This window comes from Sinohyriopsis cumingii, chromosome 15 (genome assembly GCF_028554795.1).
Source record: "Sinohyriopsis cumingii isolate HCF-2022 chromosome 15, ASM2855479v2, whole genome shotgun sequence".
Classification (NCBI taxonomy): Eukaryota; Metazoa; Mollusca; class Bivalvia; order Unionida; family Unionidae; genus Sinohyriopsis; species Sinohyriopsis cumingii.
Window position 1 is genome coordinate 133,683,262 of NC_142975.1, and position 23,305 is coordinate 133,706,566.

General features: G+C 34.1%; 1 protein-coding gene across 1 annotated transcript in view; it reads left to right on the forward strand.

The window, feature by feature from the left end:
* Positions 1 to 23,305, forward strand: part of LOC149782811 (Fanconi anemia group A protein-like) — a 293,000-nt gene that overhangs the window by 93,006 nt on the left and 176,689 nt on the right. Inside the window, exons 16-19 of the mRNA XM_089934328.1 lie at positions 4,374 to 4,462; positions 10,191 to 10,251; positions 15,599 to 15,648; positions 17,946 to 18,022. Coding sequence (XP_089790454.1) covers positions 4,374 to 4,462; positions 10,191 to 10,251; positions 15,599 to 15,648; positions 17,946 to 18,022 — 277 coding nt within the window. The remainder of the gene's footprint in view (positions 1 to 4,373; positions 4,463 to 10,190; positions 10,252 to 15,598; positions 15,649 to 17,945; positions 18,023 to 23,305) is intronic.

The following is a 23,305-nucleotide window of genomic DNA, read 5'->3' on the forward strand; positions in this document are numbered from 1 at the left end:
CTAAAATGTATTTTAATTCCATTCGGTAATTGTCATATGTGAACCTTGAACAAATTAATTTCATCCAGGAAAGACTTTGGGAATGACTTGGAAATTTATCTTTAGAAAAGCGTGGGAACCATGACCATGAAAAATCTATTTGTACTAACCGATGATGACTTTTAGGTAACTGTCAGAAAGACATAATTGACGATATTCAGAGGTCTACAAAAATTACTAGTCAGAATTGATAAACTTGTACAGCTGTGGCAAAAAATGTTGGACTAGTACCTTTGATGCTGTTGCTACAGTTGATTAGTTGGTTGATTTAGTTTGGTTTGGGTTTTTTTGTGGTTTTTTTAATGCCATGCTTCAGTATATAATAGGCTATACACAACAGCCAATATATCAGGTGGAGGAAGAACCCTCCAAAAACCCCAACCCAAATTGGTTGATCTGTGACAAAAACTCACTCTGTGAGATATGCAAGTGAGCTGTAAAAGCAAGCACCTTAGTACACCTGAGCACAAGGAGCTTCTTTTGATCTGATGTTAATCTCCAACAGCCGAAGTCATTTAGACATGAGACCTCAGGTTTTGGTAGAAAGTGCAGAATGTTACTGCTAGGCCAACAGTGATGATGATGATGCTGTTGACAGTACGGTTAACTGCAATGACGTTGATTTTATGTGTACTCGGGGAAAAAATGATGCCTTGACTTTCGTCCATTTTTAAAATCTAATTTATGATATAAAAATGTTTGACGTGCTATATTTCTTTTTATTTAAAAACTTTATATTTGTCTTGGAACAAGTAAAAAATAAAGAAATCGATAACTGAAATACAGTGTGACCCTGCTATAGCACACTCTGTTATAAAACAAATTCGGATATAATAACATGGTTGTGGCATGGCTCCCAAAATTTTATATCCATGATAAGTTTCTTGCACACGAAAAAAAAGCTTTCTTAAAAGTACGAAAAAATGTATAAAGTTTATTATCATTTTGGGGAAGAGATCATGCATGAATAATACAAGATAATCGTGGCGTGGCTGCTGAAATTTTATATGTATTTTTCTCATACGCAAAAAAAATAGTTTTTTCTTCTTAAAAGTACAAATATAAAGTGTAAAAAGTTTTATTCTAGGATCACTTAGGGCTTTGCCAATGTCGCAAACTGCAATATCATCTTCCTTATTGGTGGCAAAATATACCATCTGGTCATTTTTTATTGGCAACATTGTTGGCTGTTTAAACTTGTATATACAACCACTGGTTTGGGGCGAAGAAATTCAGAGGCCGTATGAAAGGAAGCAACAAACGTTATTTAAAATGCACTGAAATTTATGTCATTACATAAACAATTTCTTTGTCCATATTGACAAACCATCGTAACAGTGCATTGTTAGATCATTATCTGTTTATGTTGACATCAAGCATGAGTACTGTATGTTGTGAGATATCATTTTGTTTTTTTTGTTGTTGACATTTCTGGTAGCAGAGATGAACCAGACAAGGTATTATCTCGTAATCTATCTTTTGCTGGTTTTTCGGTCGCTCGCTAATAATTAATATATTTACATAGACTGACATTTGTTTGTGGATGGTAAGTAAAATTCCTCTTCTTTTCACTCAGAATAAAATCCTTCAGAACACCCACATTTTCTGTACTACGGTAATCCTTGTCATCAGACCAGAACACTGCGTCTCTATCTTCCATTGACCCTTTGTTAAAATTCTGACGCATGAGTGGAAGGCAGTATCATTCCATTACAACAAATGTAAAAAACAAAAAAAAAAAAAAAACATCATCTTACTTGTTGGTCTATTCAATAGGCAGGGAGGAACTGTAACTACAATCGACCAGACGATGGCCAATTCCTTTTTTAAATATGTACCCTAGATAAAAAAGTTTGCTGAAATTTCAAAGAAAACATTACCTTTCAAGCACCGACTGTTATGAAATGTACTAAGCAAATGGACAAAAAAAGTCAGTCTCAGTCATGCAGTACAATTATTTAATATTGCCGCCACAATAAGAAATGGGCATTTGTTTAGTTTTCCAAAGTTGGCCTTTAACGGCGACTTGAATAACACATGTTCCTTTCATCTAAGAAAGCCGACTACAGTCTTCAATAAAAACAAAACTTTTCTTCAAAGAAGTCAGTACCAAACTTAAATAAAAGCAATTCAATGTGATGGATTGTTTCATTTTCCAGCATGACTGGAACCCGTTTACTGTGCCGTGAAAGTTTCCTTTTTGCAGGGAAAAAGTTTGTGTTTACGAACACTACCAAGAGCAGCTGCAAACAAAAACTAACTGTTACCGACTTGGGGCATACTGAAAAGTAAATGTGCTTCATCATTCTTTGCATGATTGTGCTATGTTTATCCACTGAATTCAGACCTATATGACCTATGGCAAAATTATTTAATATTTTAAATCTCTGTGTGTGTGTTTTTTTTATATGGAATTACTTGTATTGTGGATTCAGTGTACCGGTATGTGATGAGACTCGTGGGTGAGTACACTGTGTTGATACTCTATTCATGCTATATATAAGACATGTATATGTAAACAGTATACGCATACATGTACCAATCCTTGGTTCTCTAAATAAAGTAAAATATATATGTCTTTTCTGTTTTCACTACAGGTGTATTTCTCATTTAATATGCATCAATTTAAGATGGTGACTGTGCCGATGATGCACATATATTACTGCCCACATTTATTACCTACACCCCCTTCCCACATATTTTTTTAGAATATGCATAATTTTCTTCAGCTAACTGACCTGGTTGCTTATAACACGGTTCGGTCTTTAACGAGGTCGGGTTCTATGGTTCCCAACTACCGTGTTATAGCAGGGTCACACTGTAAGTATAGATTAAGATATTATATAATAAATACCATCATGAACACAGTGCATACCATATATGCATTTCTGATTGGGAATAGTGGCATAAAAACAAAAATATATTTGTTTTGACAATATTTTTTTTTATGCTGCAAAAATCACTAGTTTCCAACATTACCTCTAGATTTATCAAATATTTTTTGTATATGATGCTTACAAGAAAATCCCTAATCTGCACACATCAAAATTTTAAGTAAGTAAAAGTGTCACCTTATAAACTAGTATATACAGTAGGCTTTTTTGCATTTCATTACACATAGTTTAAGTCTTCTATTATTGTATGGTTGTTCACAAAATTTACAATACCTCTTTGTAAGTGACAGTACCAGGTATATTATACTTCAGTACCTGCATGATTTCCTTGTATTCAGTGCCATATTCTTGGAATACAGGTTGCAGATAGACTTGTTTATTGTCCCGTCTTTTCATGAAAAGGCAGAGGACATAGTATCCACTTTTCATCTGATTTTTAACACCTTATATCTTTTAAGAAGTTTGAGATTATGAAACTTGGGTAATGATACATCATTATATGTGTTGTGGGGGTCCCAGGTGGTCATGTGGTCTAAAGTGCTCGCCTTTACTAGTCACTGGCTTCTCACATGTGATTGCGAGGGTTCTAGTCTCAGGCTATGCCAGTGTTGGTATATGAGAAAGCTTGCCAGTAGCTTCCTGTGGGCTGGTTGTTTTTACTTGGGTTTTCCTAGCTTCTTCCTCAACCAGTTATACTTGCCACAATGTATAGCCTGTCTTGCACTGAGAAATGGCATTAAACCCAAAAGAGCAACAACAGGTGTGTTGTGTACCACATTTAGAGATCCTGTCTTTGAGGTCAAGGTCACAGGTCAATACTTCAGTATTTTCCTCACACTTTCCATCCAACTCTGTAACATTGTGATCAAAGGAATACAACTGCTTTTGACAAATTGATTTTATTAAATAGAAAACAGAAAATTTTGGTATTTACCGAAATTTTGCTATGCAAGCAATGCCTCGCTTGACGTACTGGATGTTGCCATATTTGGAAGATTTTCACTTGTGAAAGCAATAATTATGTTTATGTGTGTCACTGTTAATTTTCATTTATGCACGATACTTTTGGTGACCTCAGCACAGTTGCAAAAATTCTCTGCTTTTGCTTCTTTGAACGGAAATTTTCAGTTTTGAGAGGCACTAAAGGCCAAACTGTGATTCTGGCTCTCATTTTACTCTTCTTTTTTTGTGTGCATAGAGCATAGTGTACATTATCAAGAATCAGTCTGTACAACAGTCTTGCGACACAATAACTGTTTCTGTGTTCTGGGCAGTTTTTTGTTTTAGTGGTCAAGTACAATTTCTGAAGAAGCAGTATTCTTAGATGGACATCATTAAACTGAAACTTTAATCATTTACTTATATTTTGCTTTTAAATCTGAGTTAAATGTAAGTTTACTTTTTGTACAATTACTTTAACAAATTTAATTTGTACTTCAGGCATTAGAACAAGTGGAGAAAGATGTTGAGAAATCTGTAAGCAGCTTTGAGACAAATGGCAAGGTGACAACTTCTGTCATGGAAGCAAGGTACACTGATAAGACCACGTTCAGAAGTAATAAGTGGCTCATTGTCATACAGTGACATCTTTTGGTAAATATATGGTGGATTTTTATAAAATTGATGGTGAGTGGTCTTAGCATGAGATAAATATTAATCTTATCTGCATAGTTTAGTGCAGCGCCAAAATACAGTAGAGTACAGCAATATCTCAAAATATAGTACTGCACAGTGCTCTCTCATCTGGGCATTTTACAAAGGGGGAGGGCAGAGCTGGTACATGTGAAGTTAAGACCATCATTTCTTTGACATGCTCTCTCTTTTTTTACCTAGGAGTTGAACATTTTGCAGTGTTTTATTTTTTTTCCACACAAGAAAAAACAGGGCACTGCTGGCCACCATTAGAGCCTAGCATAACATCAGAACATCAGTTGTGTTTATGGTGCCAACTCTACAGTTTAAACTTGTGATTACAGTACTTCCGTGCCAAATACAGCAAACTATTTAGTTACTAGTCGGACAAGCTTGATGATGAAGGTAGAATAAGAATCAGGTTTTTCATTTTCAGCCCAGGTAAAGCATCATGCATCTGTTTTCAAAGATAGGTCCATTATTTTTTTGTAAATCATCATCAACTTAAATCCTCATTGGCGAAAAAGGGCAAGTTGAATTAAAAGCAATTATCACTTAAATACTCATTGGCAAAAAAGGGCAAGTTGAATTAAAAGCAATTATCACTTAAATACTCATTGGCAAAAAAGGGCAAGTTGAATTAAAAGCAATTATCATTTAAATACTCATTGGCAAAAAAGGGCAAGTTGAATTAAAAGCAAATTTAACTTAAATCCTCAATGGCAAAAAAGAGCAAGTTGAATTAAAAGCAATTATCACTTAAATACTCATTGGCAAAAAAGTGCAAGTTGAATTAAAAGCAAATATAACTTAAATACTGAAATTTAGTATCCTTCAGTATTTAATTTTATGCAAATATATGACCCGAGGAGCATTCTTAGCTGCAGTGTACAGCACTGGCATAAATACAAACTCACCTTGTGATGTAACAAACCATTCAGAAATTCTCCAGTGCTGTCTATGTTATTTATACATTTTACATTCCTGCATATTGATACATGCTTCTGTTTTGATGGTACTCATCTGTAGCTCGCTGTTCTCATTCAATCAAGTGGCCTTTGCATTTTATCTCTTCCCGCCCTGAAAATCATAAAATGTTTGAGTATGAACTTTTAGCCACACAAATGACATTTTCTTTCAACCTTCCAAAATATTGAAGAGAGGATGTGGTGGAACATTTGCCTGTGGGAGCTATTCTGACAACACAAGTGGCAAGACAATTTATATCACTGATGTCCATGGTGTTAAGGGTAAATTTTTATGTGATGAAACTGTATGATGGTGTACTACCTAAGAAAATCTTGGAAATTTTGCAGACGTCTGATTAGTGGAAACTTGATCTCACACTCAGGCTGAGAATTTTATAATTTCAAGATCAGAACAGTAGCAAGTAAGATCTCTTCCTAAACATGTTATCTGTTTTTCCATATTTGTCCAGTATTTTAGACCTGGATATGGATTTACATTTTTCTTGTTAAAATTCCATTTAAATAATATGCAATACACAGGTTCAATAGACACTTTATTATACATATAAAATAATCTTTGTCATAACGGGGGCAAGTCTTGTCACAGCACATTGCACCAGCCTAGCTCTGAATTGTTTATTATATAGGAATGACTCAGGAAGAGAGACTTGTGGGAGTTTGTCGGGTTTGAAGTGTGTCCGACACCTGTATGTGGAGCCACAAGTGGCTGATACGAGGTATATAGGGACACTGATAACCGAAACTCGACAAGTCTGTTCCTGAGGATGCATTGATAACAAACATCAGCCTAAACTCCATACATGCACCTTAGGAAGCAGGTATGAAATATATATGGGCATAATAGTGAGTACATTTAAGTACTGACACAAATTGGGGGTTCAGAAGCAAAGTTGTGAATGCCTGAAACTTGGCAATGGCCAAAACGAAGTGAAGGGAGCGCTGTGGCTATGGAACAGTGTGACTGTAGTGAAGGCCCCCAAGACCTGAATATGGATGTGCCTTTTTTTTGTTAAAATTCCTTTTTTTAAATTAAATTAAAAACTTCTTTGCAATTTTCTGTATAGAATGGGCACAACTGAGCCAGAACTAGCTACATTTATAAATGTTTGAGAGAATCTTGATGTAATTCAATCAAAATTTGATTTACTAAATTTCTTTTAGAAATGAACCTTCGTCAGTTGCTAGTGTTGCTGGCGATTTAATTTGCACACTTTTTTCAGACAGTAAAATCAAAAAGATTAATCATGTACTAGAAGGAAAGCAGTTCAGTAAAAAAAAATCACACAGAATTCAGATCATAGTTGAAAGATGGTACATTGGAATCGATAATGTTTGAAAAAACAAGGTGTGGAGAAGGATCTTATGAACATCCTATGTCAGAGTGTGTGTTGCTATCTTGCATTTTTATGTGGGTACCTGAACAGAACAGGGGGCCTATTCAGAAGGTGCACGAATGCAACACATGCATCACTGACATTAAATAAGTAAGTTACTGTCTGCTTTACTGTTGTAGATGCCGTAAATAGTTACATATGCATTAAAGTCTTAAAAATCAGTATTTGTTCTCAAAATCAATAATTTTGTCATAAGCTCTCAGTATTTTTGCACTCTTGGGTTGGCAGCTATGATATAGACTAAGATGGAAGACTGAGTATCAAATAATTGCTTACCATCCAGCTATTAATTACTCACTTAGAGAAACTTGTAAAAGATATTATTATATGCTCATTTTTTTTCTCCATTAACTTTACATTGTCGGAATCGTTCAGTATTTTACAATACTGCACTCACGTGCACTTCATATTGCATTCTTGTGTCCCCAATAGTGTATTAGGAACTACTTTGTAAGCATATCATGCACACTCACATAATAGGTGCTTTATGTTTTGGTTGATTAAATTTGTTTTTGAATGAACTAAAGTAGATGTTTTGTGGACTGCCTCATACCAGCTGCTTTGCCACCTTTTTTTTGATATAATGTTTAGGATTTAGGCTAGCTATAGGCACCAGAAAGGGTCCTTATAAATAGCATGCAAGTGACAAGGCATAAACTGTCTTTAGCTGGTAATAAGAATGACAAAAAAGTATACTTACAGTTTTACATCCTGAATTTCCTCAAAATGTACTTTCTTAGTTCTGCAAATCTAAATTATATGAGCCATGTCATGGGTTCGGAAGCTCGATTACACATTTTGAAATTGTACTGAAATATCGACTATATTCCAAGTGCAATTACATCCTCCTTACTGCACTCAAAATGAAATAAACATTATATTCCATAGCATCTTTTTGATAATTGCAATCGAAAGACTTCATATTTTTTCCCTTTATGATTTTAAACATTGAATGACAGAACAGAAACACTTACAGATGTCGACATGCTGCTGAAATCCGATGTACTTCATGCAGAATTGGCACAGATAAATCCAGTCCATAATCATGAAATTTCGTAGAATCGACAAAAATACCAAAATCTTTTCATTCCAGATCAAATGGAAAAACTGTTGCAATGTGCATTCATTCACATTATGACTCCAAATTTCAATTTTAAATAGACCAAAATGCCATTTTCTTTCAAAAGTTATGTCTCGTGTACGACTAAGTTCAAATTTATCTGGGCGGAGTTATGTGCACATTAATAATGTTATTTGTAATGATGAATCTGCATTGTGTATTTAGTTTGGAATATGGCATACATTCAGTTACTTTGTTTATTGCAGTGTATTTTTGTTTATATAACTAAGCCTTAGGTAGAAAAAGAAAATGAGCATATAATAAAAAGGTTACTGCATTTGTAAGGGAAAATATGAACTTGTTTTGTCAGATGGATATACTGCACTCACAAGGTAGTGCAGTATTTCCATCCAAAAAACTTGTTCATGTTTTCCCATATAAATGCAGTAACCTTTAAATATCATACAGTTACAGTCATTTGTTGATTTGAGAATTCACAATGGACACCATAGCTTTACAGGCTTTAAGCAGCCACTCTGGGTTTTTGTAGCATTTTTCATGATATATGTCTTTCTTGACACTATTCATCTACATTAGTGATTTTATCTGTTCTGTTGGAATGTTTTTAGTTGCATTGCAAAAGATAACTATTAGACTTTTTCTCAGTAATTTTGTTTTGAAAATGATGTCATTATGTGATAAACACCATTTATGCTATGATGGACCCTCATTAATTGCATTAAATAACAACTCCTTGGCACACCATACTACATTGTGTACTAGACTTAATGACCCTGGGACTACAGTCATTTTTACTGAAATGTAAACAGTAGCAAAAAATAACAGGAAGAAAAATTCCACTTATCTCTTCTTTGCCTTCTTCAAAGCAGTTTGAAAACTTGACTGTTAATTTGGAAAACTTAATTGAAATTCCTCTGAAATTGTCAACCTTGAAGTCTGATCAACATTGTATTATTCAAAGTCCAGTTAGTAGAACAGTGGTAAGGCGCACATAAATAGTTAACTTTATCAATGTAATGATATTGACATGTTTTTCTAAAACGGAAACATGGCTAAAAAATATCAAGCAATGAGCTAAAGTGTGTGGTTCTAACACTGTTTACTCATTCAAGTCATTCCAATGATACTCCCATGGAGATGGAATTGCTGTCTTTGCAAAGAACTCCATAATTCATCATCTTAACTACACTACAACTTCTAAATTTGAACACACATTTGAACTGATCCAAATTTCACTCAGTGGAACAAAGGTCAGTCCAACTTTCACTATGATGGTTCTGAAAGCCCATACGCATCAAAACTATTCTATTCACATTTTCAGCCTCGGTCTTAGCTAGCCAACTCACCCATAAACATGGTCACTTTTTCAACTGGATTCTTCATAATAGACCTGATGATGATATTCTAGTCTTCATTGGTTTCCCACAAACATGTATCAACCACTCCGGTGGCCTAGTGGTTAGAGCGTCCGCCTCAGAAGCAGGAGGTCGTGGATTCAAACCCAGGCCAAGTCATACCAAAGACTTACAAAAATGGTACTAACAGTTGCCTCGCTTGGCACTCAGCATTAAGAGGTTAGTGTTAGGACTGGTCTGCCTGGTGTCAAGATAATGTGACTGGGGGGGGGGACATCATGCTTCATGTCTGCGGCATGATGCCCCAGTGCTAAACATCACTATAAACTGCCACACTGCAGACACCATAGCGATATGACTGACAAATTGTTCAAAGCTACGTTAAAAATCCTAATCACACATAATCACGCATGAATATGCATCATATCACCTCAGCATCATATGCCATTTCAAGGTATCAGTCCCTAACCCTCCATCTCAATTTGCTAATAGAAGAAACCTCTAGATGATAAATAGAAACCTGACATCCAAGCAAGTCTTACAACTTCATTACCTTCTACAGCAGTACAACTTGATCAGTGCTTGTGTCCTGTAACAATTTAGCATCATTAAATCTTTGCAAATTTGGTAAAATTTTCATAATCATGATACAGAAAGTTTCTTACTTATTAATTTGCTTTATAAATGCTGAATTCAACTATTTGTTCCAATTTTGTTGACTTCTAATTTTATGAAAATTTTAAGCCCATGAAAAGTATTTGCAGAGAAATGTCAGTAAAATTCAATGTAATTTTCTCCAATTGCAGCATTTTCAAGAAACCTTACTACATAGGGAGGTTCCTGCCAACTCTTCTTAAACCAAGACCTGTAAGTTTTCCTTCTGAATGTATACATTAGACATCAAGACTTTGAAATTTCTTTAAAGTTTACTTGCTTTTCACTTGCTTGCTATAAATTTCCCTTTCTTTGCCTGAGCAGAAATTAACTCACACAATATAACTTATCCTTTCAGTATTTAAATATCATTTCATCACAGATAACACCCCTTTTGCATACCTGTTTCATAAAAACTTAATGCACAATGCCAGAGAGGGAAGCTAAATGGATAGTATCAGATGGTCTCTTTTCTGATGGGTACTAATATCTGGATGCATGAATGCCTACGTAAAAATTACTTGTAACTTGCTTTGGAAGTTGGGAAATGGGAATATCAGAGGCTTGAACTGTAAAGTTAAATTGCCTAATTAATTATGAAAACAAGTTATAGCTGTACTGGTCATTGACCAGCATATATTAAGCAATGGCTTTTTGTCTGCCATCTGTATGTTAGCACAAGTTTGTTAGTGCTACTCCCCCATAAACTAAACTGCTTGAAGGATTGCCATAAAACTTTATACACACTTGTATCCAAAAGTCGACTTTATCCTAAATGAAAATGGTGCTACTTGGACATCCAAATCTTATCTCTACTACTGCTTAATGGATAGCAATATTGGTGCTGTTTGGACGTTACAGTTTTTATCTCAACTCCTGCTGAATGGATAGTTACAGTGACATGGGGTTTCACCCAAAAATATTTTAAGATGTCTAGTTGATCCTGAAGGAAAATGGTGCTGATCTGACATCCAGTATGGCAGCCATGGTGGCCATCTTGAAAATCTTGTTATTCTTGATCATCCTGAATTGATGGTTGTATTAATATAGGGTTGTTTGAAACGACTTATTAAGATGTCTAATTGGTCCGAAAAAGAAATAGTGATCATCTAAAATCCAATATGGCAGCCATCTTGAAAATCATGCTACACCACTCCCTCGATAACTCGCATTATGATAACTCACAAACCCGCTTATAACGCAGGGTCAGGTGTGGATCCCATTTTATTAAGCCAGAAAATACCCCAAAAATGTATCCCTATTTGTTGAACTTGAAGAAAATCGTGTTCAAAATTGGTAATGGAAATTTTGATATATTGCTCGTCTTATCAATGAAAATGGTAGATAGGACCTGGAAATGTTTTAATCAGTATTATGAAATATCAGATTTAAAAATAGGTCATACAATTTTTTACATTTTCTTTCCAAATGACATTTCCAGTCCACCACAAATAACGATATGTAAGGACATTTCGATCAATGAAAATGGCATTTATGCCAAGTGGAGGCAGTACTTTAATAAATAAGTGCAAATTAGATAATTTGTGTTCTAGTTCTGTCTTTTAGTTCCTTTTAAGTGTAAACGTCATAAATGCAATGTGTTCTCTTGTAATTATAAGTAAAATGCGTCAACTTACTGTAACAGTTATGTCTGTGAGCGTTTCTCTGAGAACCTAAGTAAGTACTGACCGTGTTTTGATAACTGACTTGCAGAAGTATTTTTGTTGTATTGTTGCACTGAATTAAAAGCTGGCCTCCTTTGTATTATCACATTAATTATGTCTTTTGAATCAAGTAAAGGAGGTGGAATAAAAGAAAAGTTAAAAGGCACGAAAATCCTACAAAATTATATTCTAGCAGCCCTGTTCATATGTCAGGTAAACTCACTTCATTTGATCATTTAAACAGTTATAAATGTTATTGTGTATGTAACATGAACTACCTTAAATTAACCAACTCTTTCATAACTGTGATCAAAGATAGCAAGGCTGCCAACCAAAATGAATACTTCGTAAAATAAATAGCTTGATTTCACAGATATGGACCATTGTGGGCAAGCGAGTTTCAGAGAATTCTTGAACTGGCACTTAGAGATATCCTCAAGGATGATAAGAAGTTTCATTATTACTTCCAGTGAAATCATGACATCAGTACTGTACTAACTGAACAATACAAAAATTGAGTTTCGACATAGATGAATGTCTCACGAAATAAATGTTGCATGTTTTTAACAAAATGGAATCTTATTTTGACGGTGTATCAACAGTTAGTCTAGTTCCCTGCTCTGTGGACTCCTGATTTGGCAGGATATTATTAAACACCACTACCGGTACCAGACTCGTCAAGAAAACAAAAGTCAGTGATGTAATACAGATTTTTCGTGTAAACGTAATAGTTTTTCAAACCAGTTGGAACGATCTTTCACATGTTGGACATTTTGAAAATAAATGTTATTTAAACAGAATAACGAACAATTTCATTAGAAAAAACGCTTTATTAACCATTATTATAGGCGTGATTGTAAAATGAGGATTCAGTCATTAAACGGCCCAGTTCCCTAATGCTGCACCCCCCACCCCCCATTTTCTCAATGTCAGAGTGAATTTTTAAACGTTTTTGGACATCCCTCAGTTACTTGTGCCCTTGCTTATAGTGCGTTCAATGTTTGTGGACCCTGCTGTGCATGACTTATCGAGGGAAAGGTGTATCACAGCTCCTCCTGAACTGATGCTTTTATCAACATTGGGTTCTCAACCAGTAGGACTTATCACGTTTAAATAGTCCTTATGAAAATGGTGCTGATATGACAGCTAGTATGGCCACCATGTTGGCTGTCTGAAAAATGTAGTTATTGCTGATGCTCTTACTCATTTTCACTAGATCACTTCTTATGAACTTATGATGTCTGGTTGGTTCTAAATAAAAATGGTGCCTGTATCAAATATTGGGCTGCAGTGCAGACCTGCCAACTCTTACGATTTTGCCATGAGTCCTACAAAATTTACCCTTAAATTACAGACTTACGGCATACAAGCAAAAACTATGGAAAAATGATCATTGCCAAAAGATGCTTTAAACTGCACATATTTATTCGTGCGAAGTGTCTACATGATCAAACTGTTGATCATGGAATTTGTTTTTAAAATGGCATCCAGCAAGCAATGGATATTTAAGGCAAAAGGGGAAATAAGCCTCTTGAAAAGTGTTAATAATCAATACAGAAAAATAAAAAGGAATATTCAGATTTTTGTGAATGTAAGCAGGAAGGGACAGTTATGTTTATTGGACATCAGTTGCCAATTTCCATGAATTACATCAAGTTGAGAGATAGCAACAAGCCATTGAGCTCCATAGGATTTGGAACTAAAATTTGTGCAGTTGTACTAGTGGTAAATAAAGTCTGCGCATACTTTACAAACTTTTCAGTTGAACATAATGTTTATCATTGCTGCATGTTCCGAATACCGAACTTTTAATTACGTTTCTAGCTTTACAATAAAAGTTTATGATATTTTATTACACTTTACTGAAAAATGGTCATACTTATGGAAAAAAATCAACTGCCTTACTGAGACGGACTCATCAGGGTTGGCAGGTCTGACTGTGGTGTCCATCCATCTTGAACATCTTATTGTTACTTCTGAATTAATGGTCTTAATGACATGGCATTTTCACTTAAAGACTTCTTCTGATGTCTAGTTGGTCTGAAGGAAAACTGGTGACCCTCAGATGCCCAACATGGCCACCATGGCAACCATCTTGAAAATCTTGTTGTCATTAGGACTGATGGGTACCTGGGTAGCCAATCATTAGGACTGATGGGTACCTGGGTAGCCAATCATTAGGACTGATGGGTATCCGGGTAGCCGATCATTAGGACTGATGGGTATCCGGTTGACGTTTCCTAATATTTAATCAGCTTTACCTTTAAAAAATAACTTTTCAACTTTTACTGTCAAGTAATTCATGTTTATGTTCATATGCATAGGTGAAAGTTCTCCATCGTATGATGCAAATTCTGTCCTAAGAATGTCCCCACATATCGATCTTCCAAATCGGGCAAATCCATTGAGGTTTTTTTGGGGGGAAGTAAGGGGGTTAAAGTTTGTTGGAAAGCATTTAGTAGGGGGAAAAAAATCAATGCTTAGGGATACTATATTTTAAACTTAAGATTTACTGTTGAGCACGCAAATGGATGTTTTCATGTGGTATTCAGTTCACTCCAGGCTCCTGGGATGTGTTCATACTTCACTCCATAATTCAGTGCCCTCTACAAAAACAGAATAACTCAGTAATTATAATCCACAGCTATTTGATTCCTACATTTATCTCATAGGAATGATCGCAAATAGAGGGTACTGAATTATTTGAGTGGGACACCTTGGCCACTACTATTGCTCCATGTGTATTATCCTACCATTGTTTTCTCTATCCAACCCCTTTGCTTCATAGAAAGATATATTTTTAAAAATAATTTGTTACATTATCTTGACTTGGTAGTCATCTGTTAGGATAATTGAAATTTTTTTAATGCTAAATTCACAGACAATAACTGCATTTTGTTTTTCTCTCTCCAATTTAGTATAGTTACAAATATATAAATGGTTAAAAGAAAAGCACATTCCTCTAAATTGAAACTTCAAAGCATAACTGACTACTTCCCTTGACTGATGGTTTTTTATGGAGGAAAATGTGTTGTCTATTTCAGCAGCTTTATACAATGTATATATGCTGACTGACTTTCATGTATAGAGGAAAATGTGTTGTCTATTTCAGCAGCTTTATACAATGTATATATGCTGACTGACTTTCATAGTGGGGACACTCCAAATGCACAGTCATTTAGAAAAGAAAGAAACAACCAGTTTGATCCTAACAGATTTGTACAGAATAAAAATTTACTTGACTACAGTTCAAAATATAAGATAATGTTTTTTGAGTTATCCATTGTGTGTATGTGTTTTCCTTTTGATGTGTACTGTAGTATTAAAGCATTCTGAAATACATGTACCTGTACCAGGATTTTTTTAGCATCAGTTGTCTAATTTGTTGTCTGATAAATTATGTATTAAAGGAAAACCATTCTTTTTTTTCAAAATTTACAATGAGAAATTTATGTATTAATGATCCAATGGATTTATTGTATTAAAGAATCAGAATTTAGGATTGTTCATTTACAATTTTCATGAAATATATTGTCAGAATTACTCTTTTTGTTAGCTATGGGGGGAATTCACCTCCCCCAACAAAGCCTTTTACCCACAAAGATGCCTAAGTTGCCCCCTTGACCCCAGGCCTACTTTTCAGTGTTGTGGTTTTTCCAACTTTTAACCCATTTATGTAGCAGTCTTTATCTTCCAAGAGGTTTTGGAATACTTTTTATTTGCATTTGTAAACTTTATATTCAGTAAACACCATATAGGCAGTATTGTGCTGATGTGTTTTTAAACCTTACAGACTTGCATTCACTTTATATTGTCATGTATACATGAAAATGTGTGCTTGAAGTTTTATCATTATCAGTGAATACATAAGATTTGGACAGTTTGATATTTTTCAGCTGCCTGATGTGCCAGATACAAGAATGAAGTTTATTGAAGTCATGAGAAAGTAGGTCATCTTTGAATTTTAAAAGAACATGGTCATTCATTGATTTTCTGTAGCTAATTTCCATGTTCAAATTAAGGGTGTGGGGTGGGGTGAAATTGGGGTAAATAATTAAATGGAAAATGATCATTAATAATTTCCCATACTCAGAGCATAAATATCTTGCAAATTCAAAATTTTTGGCAATATCACACCGCTTTCTTCAGCAGCCAACATAGATCATGTGACTTATAATGGAAACATGATATGAGGAGACTGGTGTAGATGGGTGGTAATTCAGTCTCCTTGTCCCTGTTTAAAGTTGGCCTCTGCTGTGATTTTGATTGCCCCCTTTACCTTTTTTTTTCCATATGTATATTTGTATCATGTAACCAATATAAGTCAAGTAATCAACATTAATTGCTGATGAGGGCAGTGTGATATTGCCAAAAAGGTAAAATTCTTAAGATGTTTATGTTTCAAGTTTGGGTAATTACTAATTAGCATGAATTATCCAAAACAAGTAAGCAACCTTTTCAGTTGTAATTGGAAGATGTTTCATAAGAGTGTGGCTTCTATTCAGAGTAGTTGAAGAAATAATCTGCTAGTGACAAACCCAAATTTTATTAAATGTAATAAATGTATTCGAATAATCCGTATTTACTGAAGTTTGGCTTCAGGCAATTTTGTTTGGGATAAATAAGAAATATTCGTGATAGACCAGATTCAGCATGTAACATCACAACTATATCCATCATGGCATCTTCACAACTTTCATAACCCAGCCTATCAATGTGAATGTTTAAAATTCTTGTCCAGATCTTTAAAACTGCTCAGTGGATCTGAAAATAATTTGGTATGTAAAGACAAAACTGGTATTAGCAGTCAACTTTGGGAAACACCTGTCAGACTGAGTTTTTGAACAAATACCATGCTCCAAATACCATTGTTGTTGTTATTATTATTATTATCAGTTTATCAACAGATTTATTTTAATGCACTATTCATCAAAACCTTAAAATATATATGTTGTTGTTATGGGTTTATCATCATTTTTAACACGGAAAACCCCTGGGAAGAACCAGCAACCACATGAAGCTACTGGCAAGTTTTCTCACTTTTTCAAGTTGGCTGAGCCCAAGACTTGAACCCATGCAGACAGAGGTGAGATGTCAGTGATCTGTAACAGATGTTGTTTTAGACCACTCGGCTACCTGGGGTACCCATGCATATGTTGGTCACTCTCCCAAAGTTGTTTTTCACACAGTTCACATGTGATCCCAGATGGGAGGGTATTCTTTCAAAGATAGGGGTGTCTCCCATCTCTAATATCACCCACTGAATTCTCCCATGTACTCGAATTTGTTATTGAGAAATTATATTTTGAAATCATGACATTAGTGTTTCCCTTAGGAATTTCTGGTGTACCTGTTGTTTGTCATGTTCTTTACTAAAGTTTTTGTAATTGATCTGGTATTGTTGTCAGGTTAGAATGTTCTTGAAATAAACTTTTGACCATCATCCTGGTCCTAATATTGTTACTCAGGTTCCTATATAAGAGAAAAGTAAACAGAAACTTTTCATTCTGATCTTAACATCTGAAGTGGAATCAGTCTTTTAATAGTGTTCAGTTTTAACATGAGTGGATTTATTTAAATTATTTATTTGAATTACAAAGTGCTCGTTGATTACTTTCGGACTATATCACTTTCTGAATAAACACCGGAATACTCTCTACTTTAGGATTTGTAATAGAACGTTTATGACCATTTAGAATTTAATTCACAATACTGTTAAGTTCTTTTTAAACTGTCACTTTGTATACAAGGGAGATAAATTATTTGTTTGAGTTTACTAAACTTGTTGTTTTTTTCCCACCCATTTCTGTTATGTAGTTTAAGACTGTAAGGTCATGACAATAGACTATTGCATGGTTTTTCTGTTATATATGAAGACCCACTTCTGGCATTATTACAAAAGTCCATTTACTTAATTTCTAATTACCATTGCTTTGAGGTGCTTAAATGAATAATCATGATCATTATGAAATTTTTTATACATTAGTAACATGAAACATTATGTTCTCTTATTTGATGGTTGTTTGACAGTCAAACAACAAACTACACAGACACAGATTTGCCATTGTATAATGTGCTGTTAGATCTGGGTCTTTGCAGTTTGTTAGGAGTAATCAGTAGATCATATGCAACAGCAGATCTGGGTCTGTTTTAAAATTGGATTTGACATATAAGTGACTATATATGTTATCATTCTCAGATATTGGCATTTGGATATGTTATATTACTTTATATCTTTGGTAGAATGGAGAAGATCCCAGAAAATTTGTATAATAATTATCTGAAAGCTTGCAAGGAGGAGGCCTCCAGATTGCTAGAGGGTGAGTACAAATATTTGTAACTCGTTTTGGAGTGGCTTTATAAAGACAAAGTGCTATTCAGGGCAGGAAAATTCCACTTTGTATATGGTTGGGTTGGTTCTTATTCAGGAAGGAAAATTCCAGTTTGTAAATGGTTGGGTTGGTACTTATTCAGGTGGTGCTCTACAGTTTCTTATTTTGCTTAGGGTTGGAATTTTAAAGAAAAAGAATTTCCACGGGTTTCCTCACTGGTTGTACTGGTTATTTAAAAAAGACCTTGTATACCTTAGGTCTTGTTCAAAGAACCTTTTATTCCCTCTATTTTTGTGTATGATTAATAGGTGTAATATGGGTTGTAGAGTATACAGCTTGGCCTTACTCCAGATGTGCTCCTTTTGAAAAACTGCTAGTTCCACTTGGCCATTTTCACTTCCTGAACTGAGGTAAATTGTGAAAAAAAGAGCCATTAACTTTTTTTGCATTTTATATATTTGGTAATTCATTCATTGCACTTTCAGAAGCTAATATTGTCCAGTCTGGCAAAATTCATTTTCCCTATTTTAATAGCTGCTAAGCATAGTGTACTTTAGACTAATTCAGGCTGATATTTGTTGCACAAGGGAGCAGTCATTTTACTTAGCAGTGTGCTTAGATCATGTACAGTTTCCACAAGTACAATCTCCAAAGAAATGTCAGCCACATTACACTAAAGTAGCGTATAGGTATGCCAACATTCTCTTATTCAGGGAAGAAAAATCCAGTTTTTATATGGTTGGGTTGGTACGTATTTAGGCAGGAAAATTCTGTTTTGTATATAGTTGGGTTGCTGATGTGCTTATTATTGTTTGGCCTTGCTTGGAACGAGAACTACTTCATGTTCTTTATGTATAGATACTGTGTTGACTGAGCTGCTTAGGCTGAAAAAATAAGTCAGCCGACTACTCAGCAATGGGAAGTGCATTTTTAAGCACAATAACCAAAAACACTATGTTTAAGTAATTGGTAAACAAAGAGCTATGCAATATACAATAAACTGCATACTACTGACCTGGTATTCATGTTTGAGTAAAACAAGGGCAGTAACACTATCTAGAGTCATACATTTTGGATTCTGCAGAATTCTGGATTCTGGTCCTTGTAGAAAAAATTTAAAACAGGTGAACAGTTATTTTTAAAAGACAAGAATGAATTTTATTAGAACAAGTTATAACAAGTAATAAAATAATATATGTTGGGGGTTATATTGAATAATTTTTAATATAATCAGAAGATAAAAGTGTGTATATATATGTATATATATATATATATATATATATATATATATATATATATATATATATATGTATGTATGTATGTATGTATGTATGTATGTATGTATGTATGTATGTATATATATATATATATATATATATATATATATATATATATATATATATATGTATGTAAAGTATGTACGCTGTATCAGTGATATACCGTGAGTTGTATAAATTTGTCAATAAAAGGAAACGAGGCCTGCCAAGTTTCCTTGTAATGAAAAATTTATACAGCAAGTGGTATATCATTGATGCAGCGTATATATTATACATATATTTTATTTATATCACATACAAATACATATATTTGCCCTTTGAATGGAGTTAAGATTTAGTACAGGCAGCTGTGTATTGACCGAGTGAATAAACTCCTCACATCCCCGAGTGTGTCTGCTACAAAATGTAGTTCTGTGCTTTTTGTGCCTATACACAATCACCTTTGCATATTAGTTAGTTGATTGTTTTCTCTTTTTAGTTTCTGTGTTTCTTCACATTGATTAAATCAGTATAATACACACTTATGATTTAAACATGAAAGATGATTTTAATGAAAAATATAGAGCACTACAAACACTTGGTTTGCTATGCCATTCACATGAAAGCTAAGTCACCTCCTTTGGTTGGTTTAACTTTGAAACTCTCTTTTTCTCTCTCTCTAATTCTTTGGTCAGTTTGACTTAACTTTTACCACCATTTGTATGTCCAGAGACGTCCTGGGATGACACAAGCAAAAATCCTCTTCGCTCTTCTTATCATAGATTTTCTTGCTATTATGATCCAGATGGGGGCGGGGGGCTTTGGACATTTTCATATTAAATTAATATTTGTTTAGAACAATATAATAGATTTAAGAAACAACAGCTACAACACAACATTAAATACATCACAGTATATGTACCACGTAATTGAGAAATTTAATGTTGACAGGATTTGCAACTTTGTATCGTTGATCATATAAACACTGTAGATAAATCCCAAGGAAAGTGCGATGAACCATATCCTTGTAGGTTACTTGGTGTAAGTTCAGTTTCAAGGTTTTCATCCAACTCAAATTCTTTCTCTTTCTTACTCCAGATTTCTGCGTAGTTTTTTTTCTTCCATTATGCATGAGAGGGGAGGGGCAACAGAAATCAGAAAGGATTGTGATTAAATTGTGTACCATATTAAATTCATTTAGAAAATGGTGATTATTTACATTTTTTATCATTATTTTCATGCATCACAAATATTTAATGTGTGGAAATTCATCATTGTCTAGAATCAAGAGCACATATGTGAGAATGTTTATATATGCATATTATTGTGCCATGGGCGGATCAATTTGATATGCCAATAGTATTGTTATATCAATTTGCTTTCTACCAATCTACCAACACTTTAAAGGCCATGTTATTTTTAATGTATATGGAATAAATAAATATATATATATATATATATATATATATATATATATATATATATATATATATATATATATATATATATATATATATATAAACACATGTATACAGTGTGACCCTGTTATAATATGGTAGTTGGGGTCCATAGACCCTGACTGTTATAGACCAAGCGATGTTATAACCAGCCAAGTCAGGTGAAGAAAATGATGCATTGACCTAAACAATGGAAGGGTAGGTGGGTAATAAAAGCAGGCGCAAAAAGACATGCTTCTGATTAAATGAAGACAAAGTAGTCTGAAAAACACTAATATATTGACAACTTACATTTGTGTAATCCATTAAGTACTGTACATTTTTTAATGAATCCATGAATTCAAGTATATTTCACATTATAAATTTCATATATGACTCACATCGTGTTAGAAAACACATATAACACATAATAAAAAATGGTAGTCCTCCTTTTGATCTATATCTGATTGTCATTAAACAATTCACTACCATTGTCACGTAGTAGCTGTAGTTGTTTACATGCTATATCTACATGTACTTAAATTGGCCTAGATTTTGGTCAGCTGGAGACAGCTATCATTTTGCTGATGCTACCCAGGGGATGAGGCTTTTCATAGGAAAATGAAAACATTTTAACAAATTAAAATGTTTAACAATAATCTTTGCAAGTCCAGTCACTTTTTGAAAATGCAACAATCCATCAGATTTTATTGCTTTTATTTAAGTTTGGTGCTGACTTTCTTTGATGAAAGGTTATTTGTTTTTATTGAAGATTGTAGTCAGCTTTCTTTGATGAAGGGTGCATGTCTTATTTGAAATTACCGCTAAAGGACAGCTGTGGAGGACCAAACATTTCTTATTGCTGTGGCAACATCAAATACTTGTAGACCATTGATTGAGACTGATTTTTTCCCGGTTGTTTAGTATTTATACAGAATGATCAGTGCTTCAAAGGTAATTAGTTTTCTTTGAAGTTTCAGCAAAACTAATGTTTCTGGTCACATTTTAAAAACAAGAGGAATTTGCCGTTAATGTTCCTGCTTTGCAAAGTTGGTCGATTGTAGCTAGTCCCAGTAAGATGACTATTGGATAGATCAAAAAGTAGATCTCCATTTTTGGGGAGTTTTGGTTTGTTTTCTTCCTTACATTTCTGGTAACATTGATGCATGCTTTGTACTCATGCATCAGAAATTCACTTTTAAAAAGACAGTAGATGATGAATACACAGGTATTCTGTTCTGACAGGGATTACTACAGAAAATGAGTGTTCTGAAGAATTTTATTCTGTGAGTGAAAAGATGAGGAATTTTACTTACCATCCACATACAAAGGTCAGTGAAAATAAATGTATTAATTACTAGTGAGTGGCCAATAGTCCAACACTCTATCATCCGAAAGATCCATCATGAGATAGTACCTCATCCGGTACATCTCCACTACCAGAAATGTAAAAAAAAATCCCCAAAGAAAGCAGAGATCTCACAGTATTCAGGCCAGGCCAAGAAAAGCATCAAGGATATTAAAAATGCACAAAACTTAGTCATTTCATTCATTTATTTATAATTTCTAACCTGATTATTGCCAAGGGTCCCTAATACTGTTGAATTATTGGCATTTAATCACAAACGAAAATTTGCAATGTAAACAAACAAACAAACAAACAGACTGTTTGCTGTCTGTTTCTAGTTTCTAGAATCATCTATTTCAGTAAAAAAAACCAGTGTCATCTATGTCCAATATTTGCAGTGTCTAGTTTTAATATTTCTAAAGCAAATTGAACAAATAAATAGGAACTCCTGTATACATGTGTTCAAAGTGATGTAAATCCAAGACATTTTTTAAGACGGTGAACTATCACATCTGTTGCATCAGTGTTGCTAAAAAAAAGCTCCCGTTTGATTAAAAAAGCCAACAAGATGACAGTGTTTGGACCCCTTTGCAACAATCAGTTTAGAACTTATAAATCAGTGAATTAAATGACAAAGATTTGTGCATTTTTTTATAACCATTATGCCCCATTTTTAAAATCGGTAGGGGTGTACAAACAGGATGGTGTGAGAATACTATAGTGTATTTCATAATTATATTTCATTGCCATTACTCAGACACTATTTGTGTTCTTTTAACTTATAACTAAGAAAAAATATATGAACTTTCCTCCTGTAACACATGCAAAGTTACTTACTAATAGCAATGAAGCAGTGACATAAAAATATTCCAGAGAAATGTGGAAAAAGATCTAGGCTGATCAGATGTTGGGACTGGAACCTACAACCTTCCAGTCACTTATAAAATGCCTTAACCACCAAATCACAGCTGCTACCATGGGTGCAGATCTCAATGGTTTCCCATTTATTTACAGAATCAGGAACATTATATGCTTTAATTGAGAGTATGAACAGGAACAGTTTCTAAGTTATGAACTAGGGCCAGTTCCCTAGGGCCTTGAGGAGACCCAGGTGACAATATTGGTTGTATAAATGACTTTATATATATATGGTAAAATAAAGAACTTAAATCACATCAGCATTAATAAACAATGTTGCAGCTAAATGCTCAGAATATTTCTTTTCCATCTA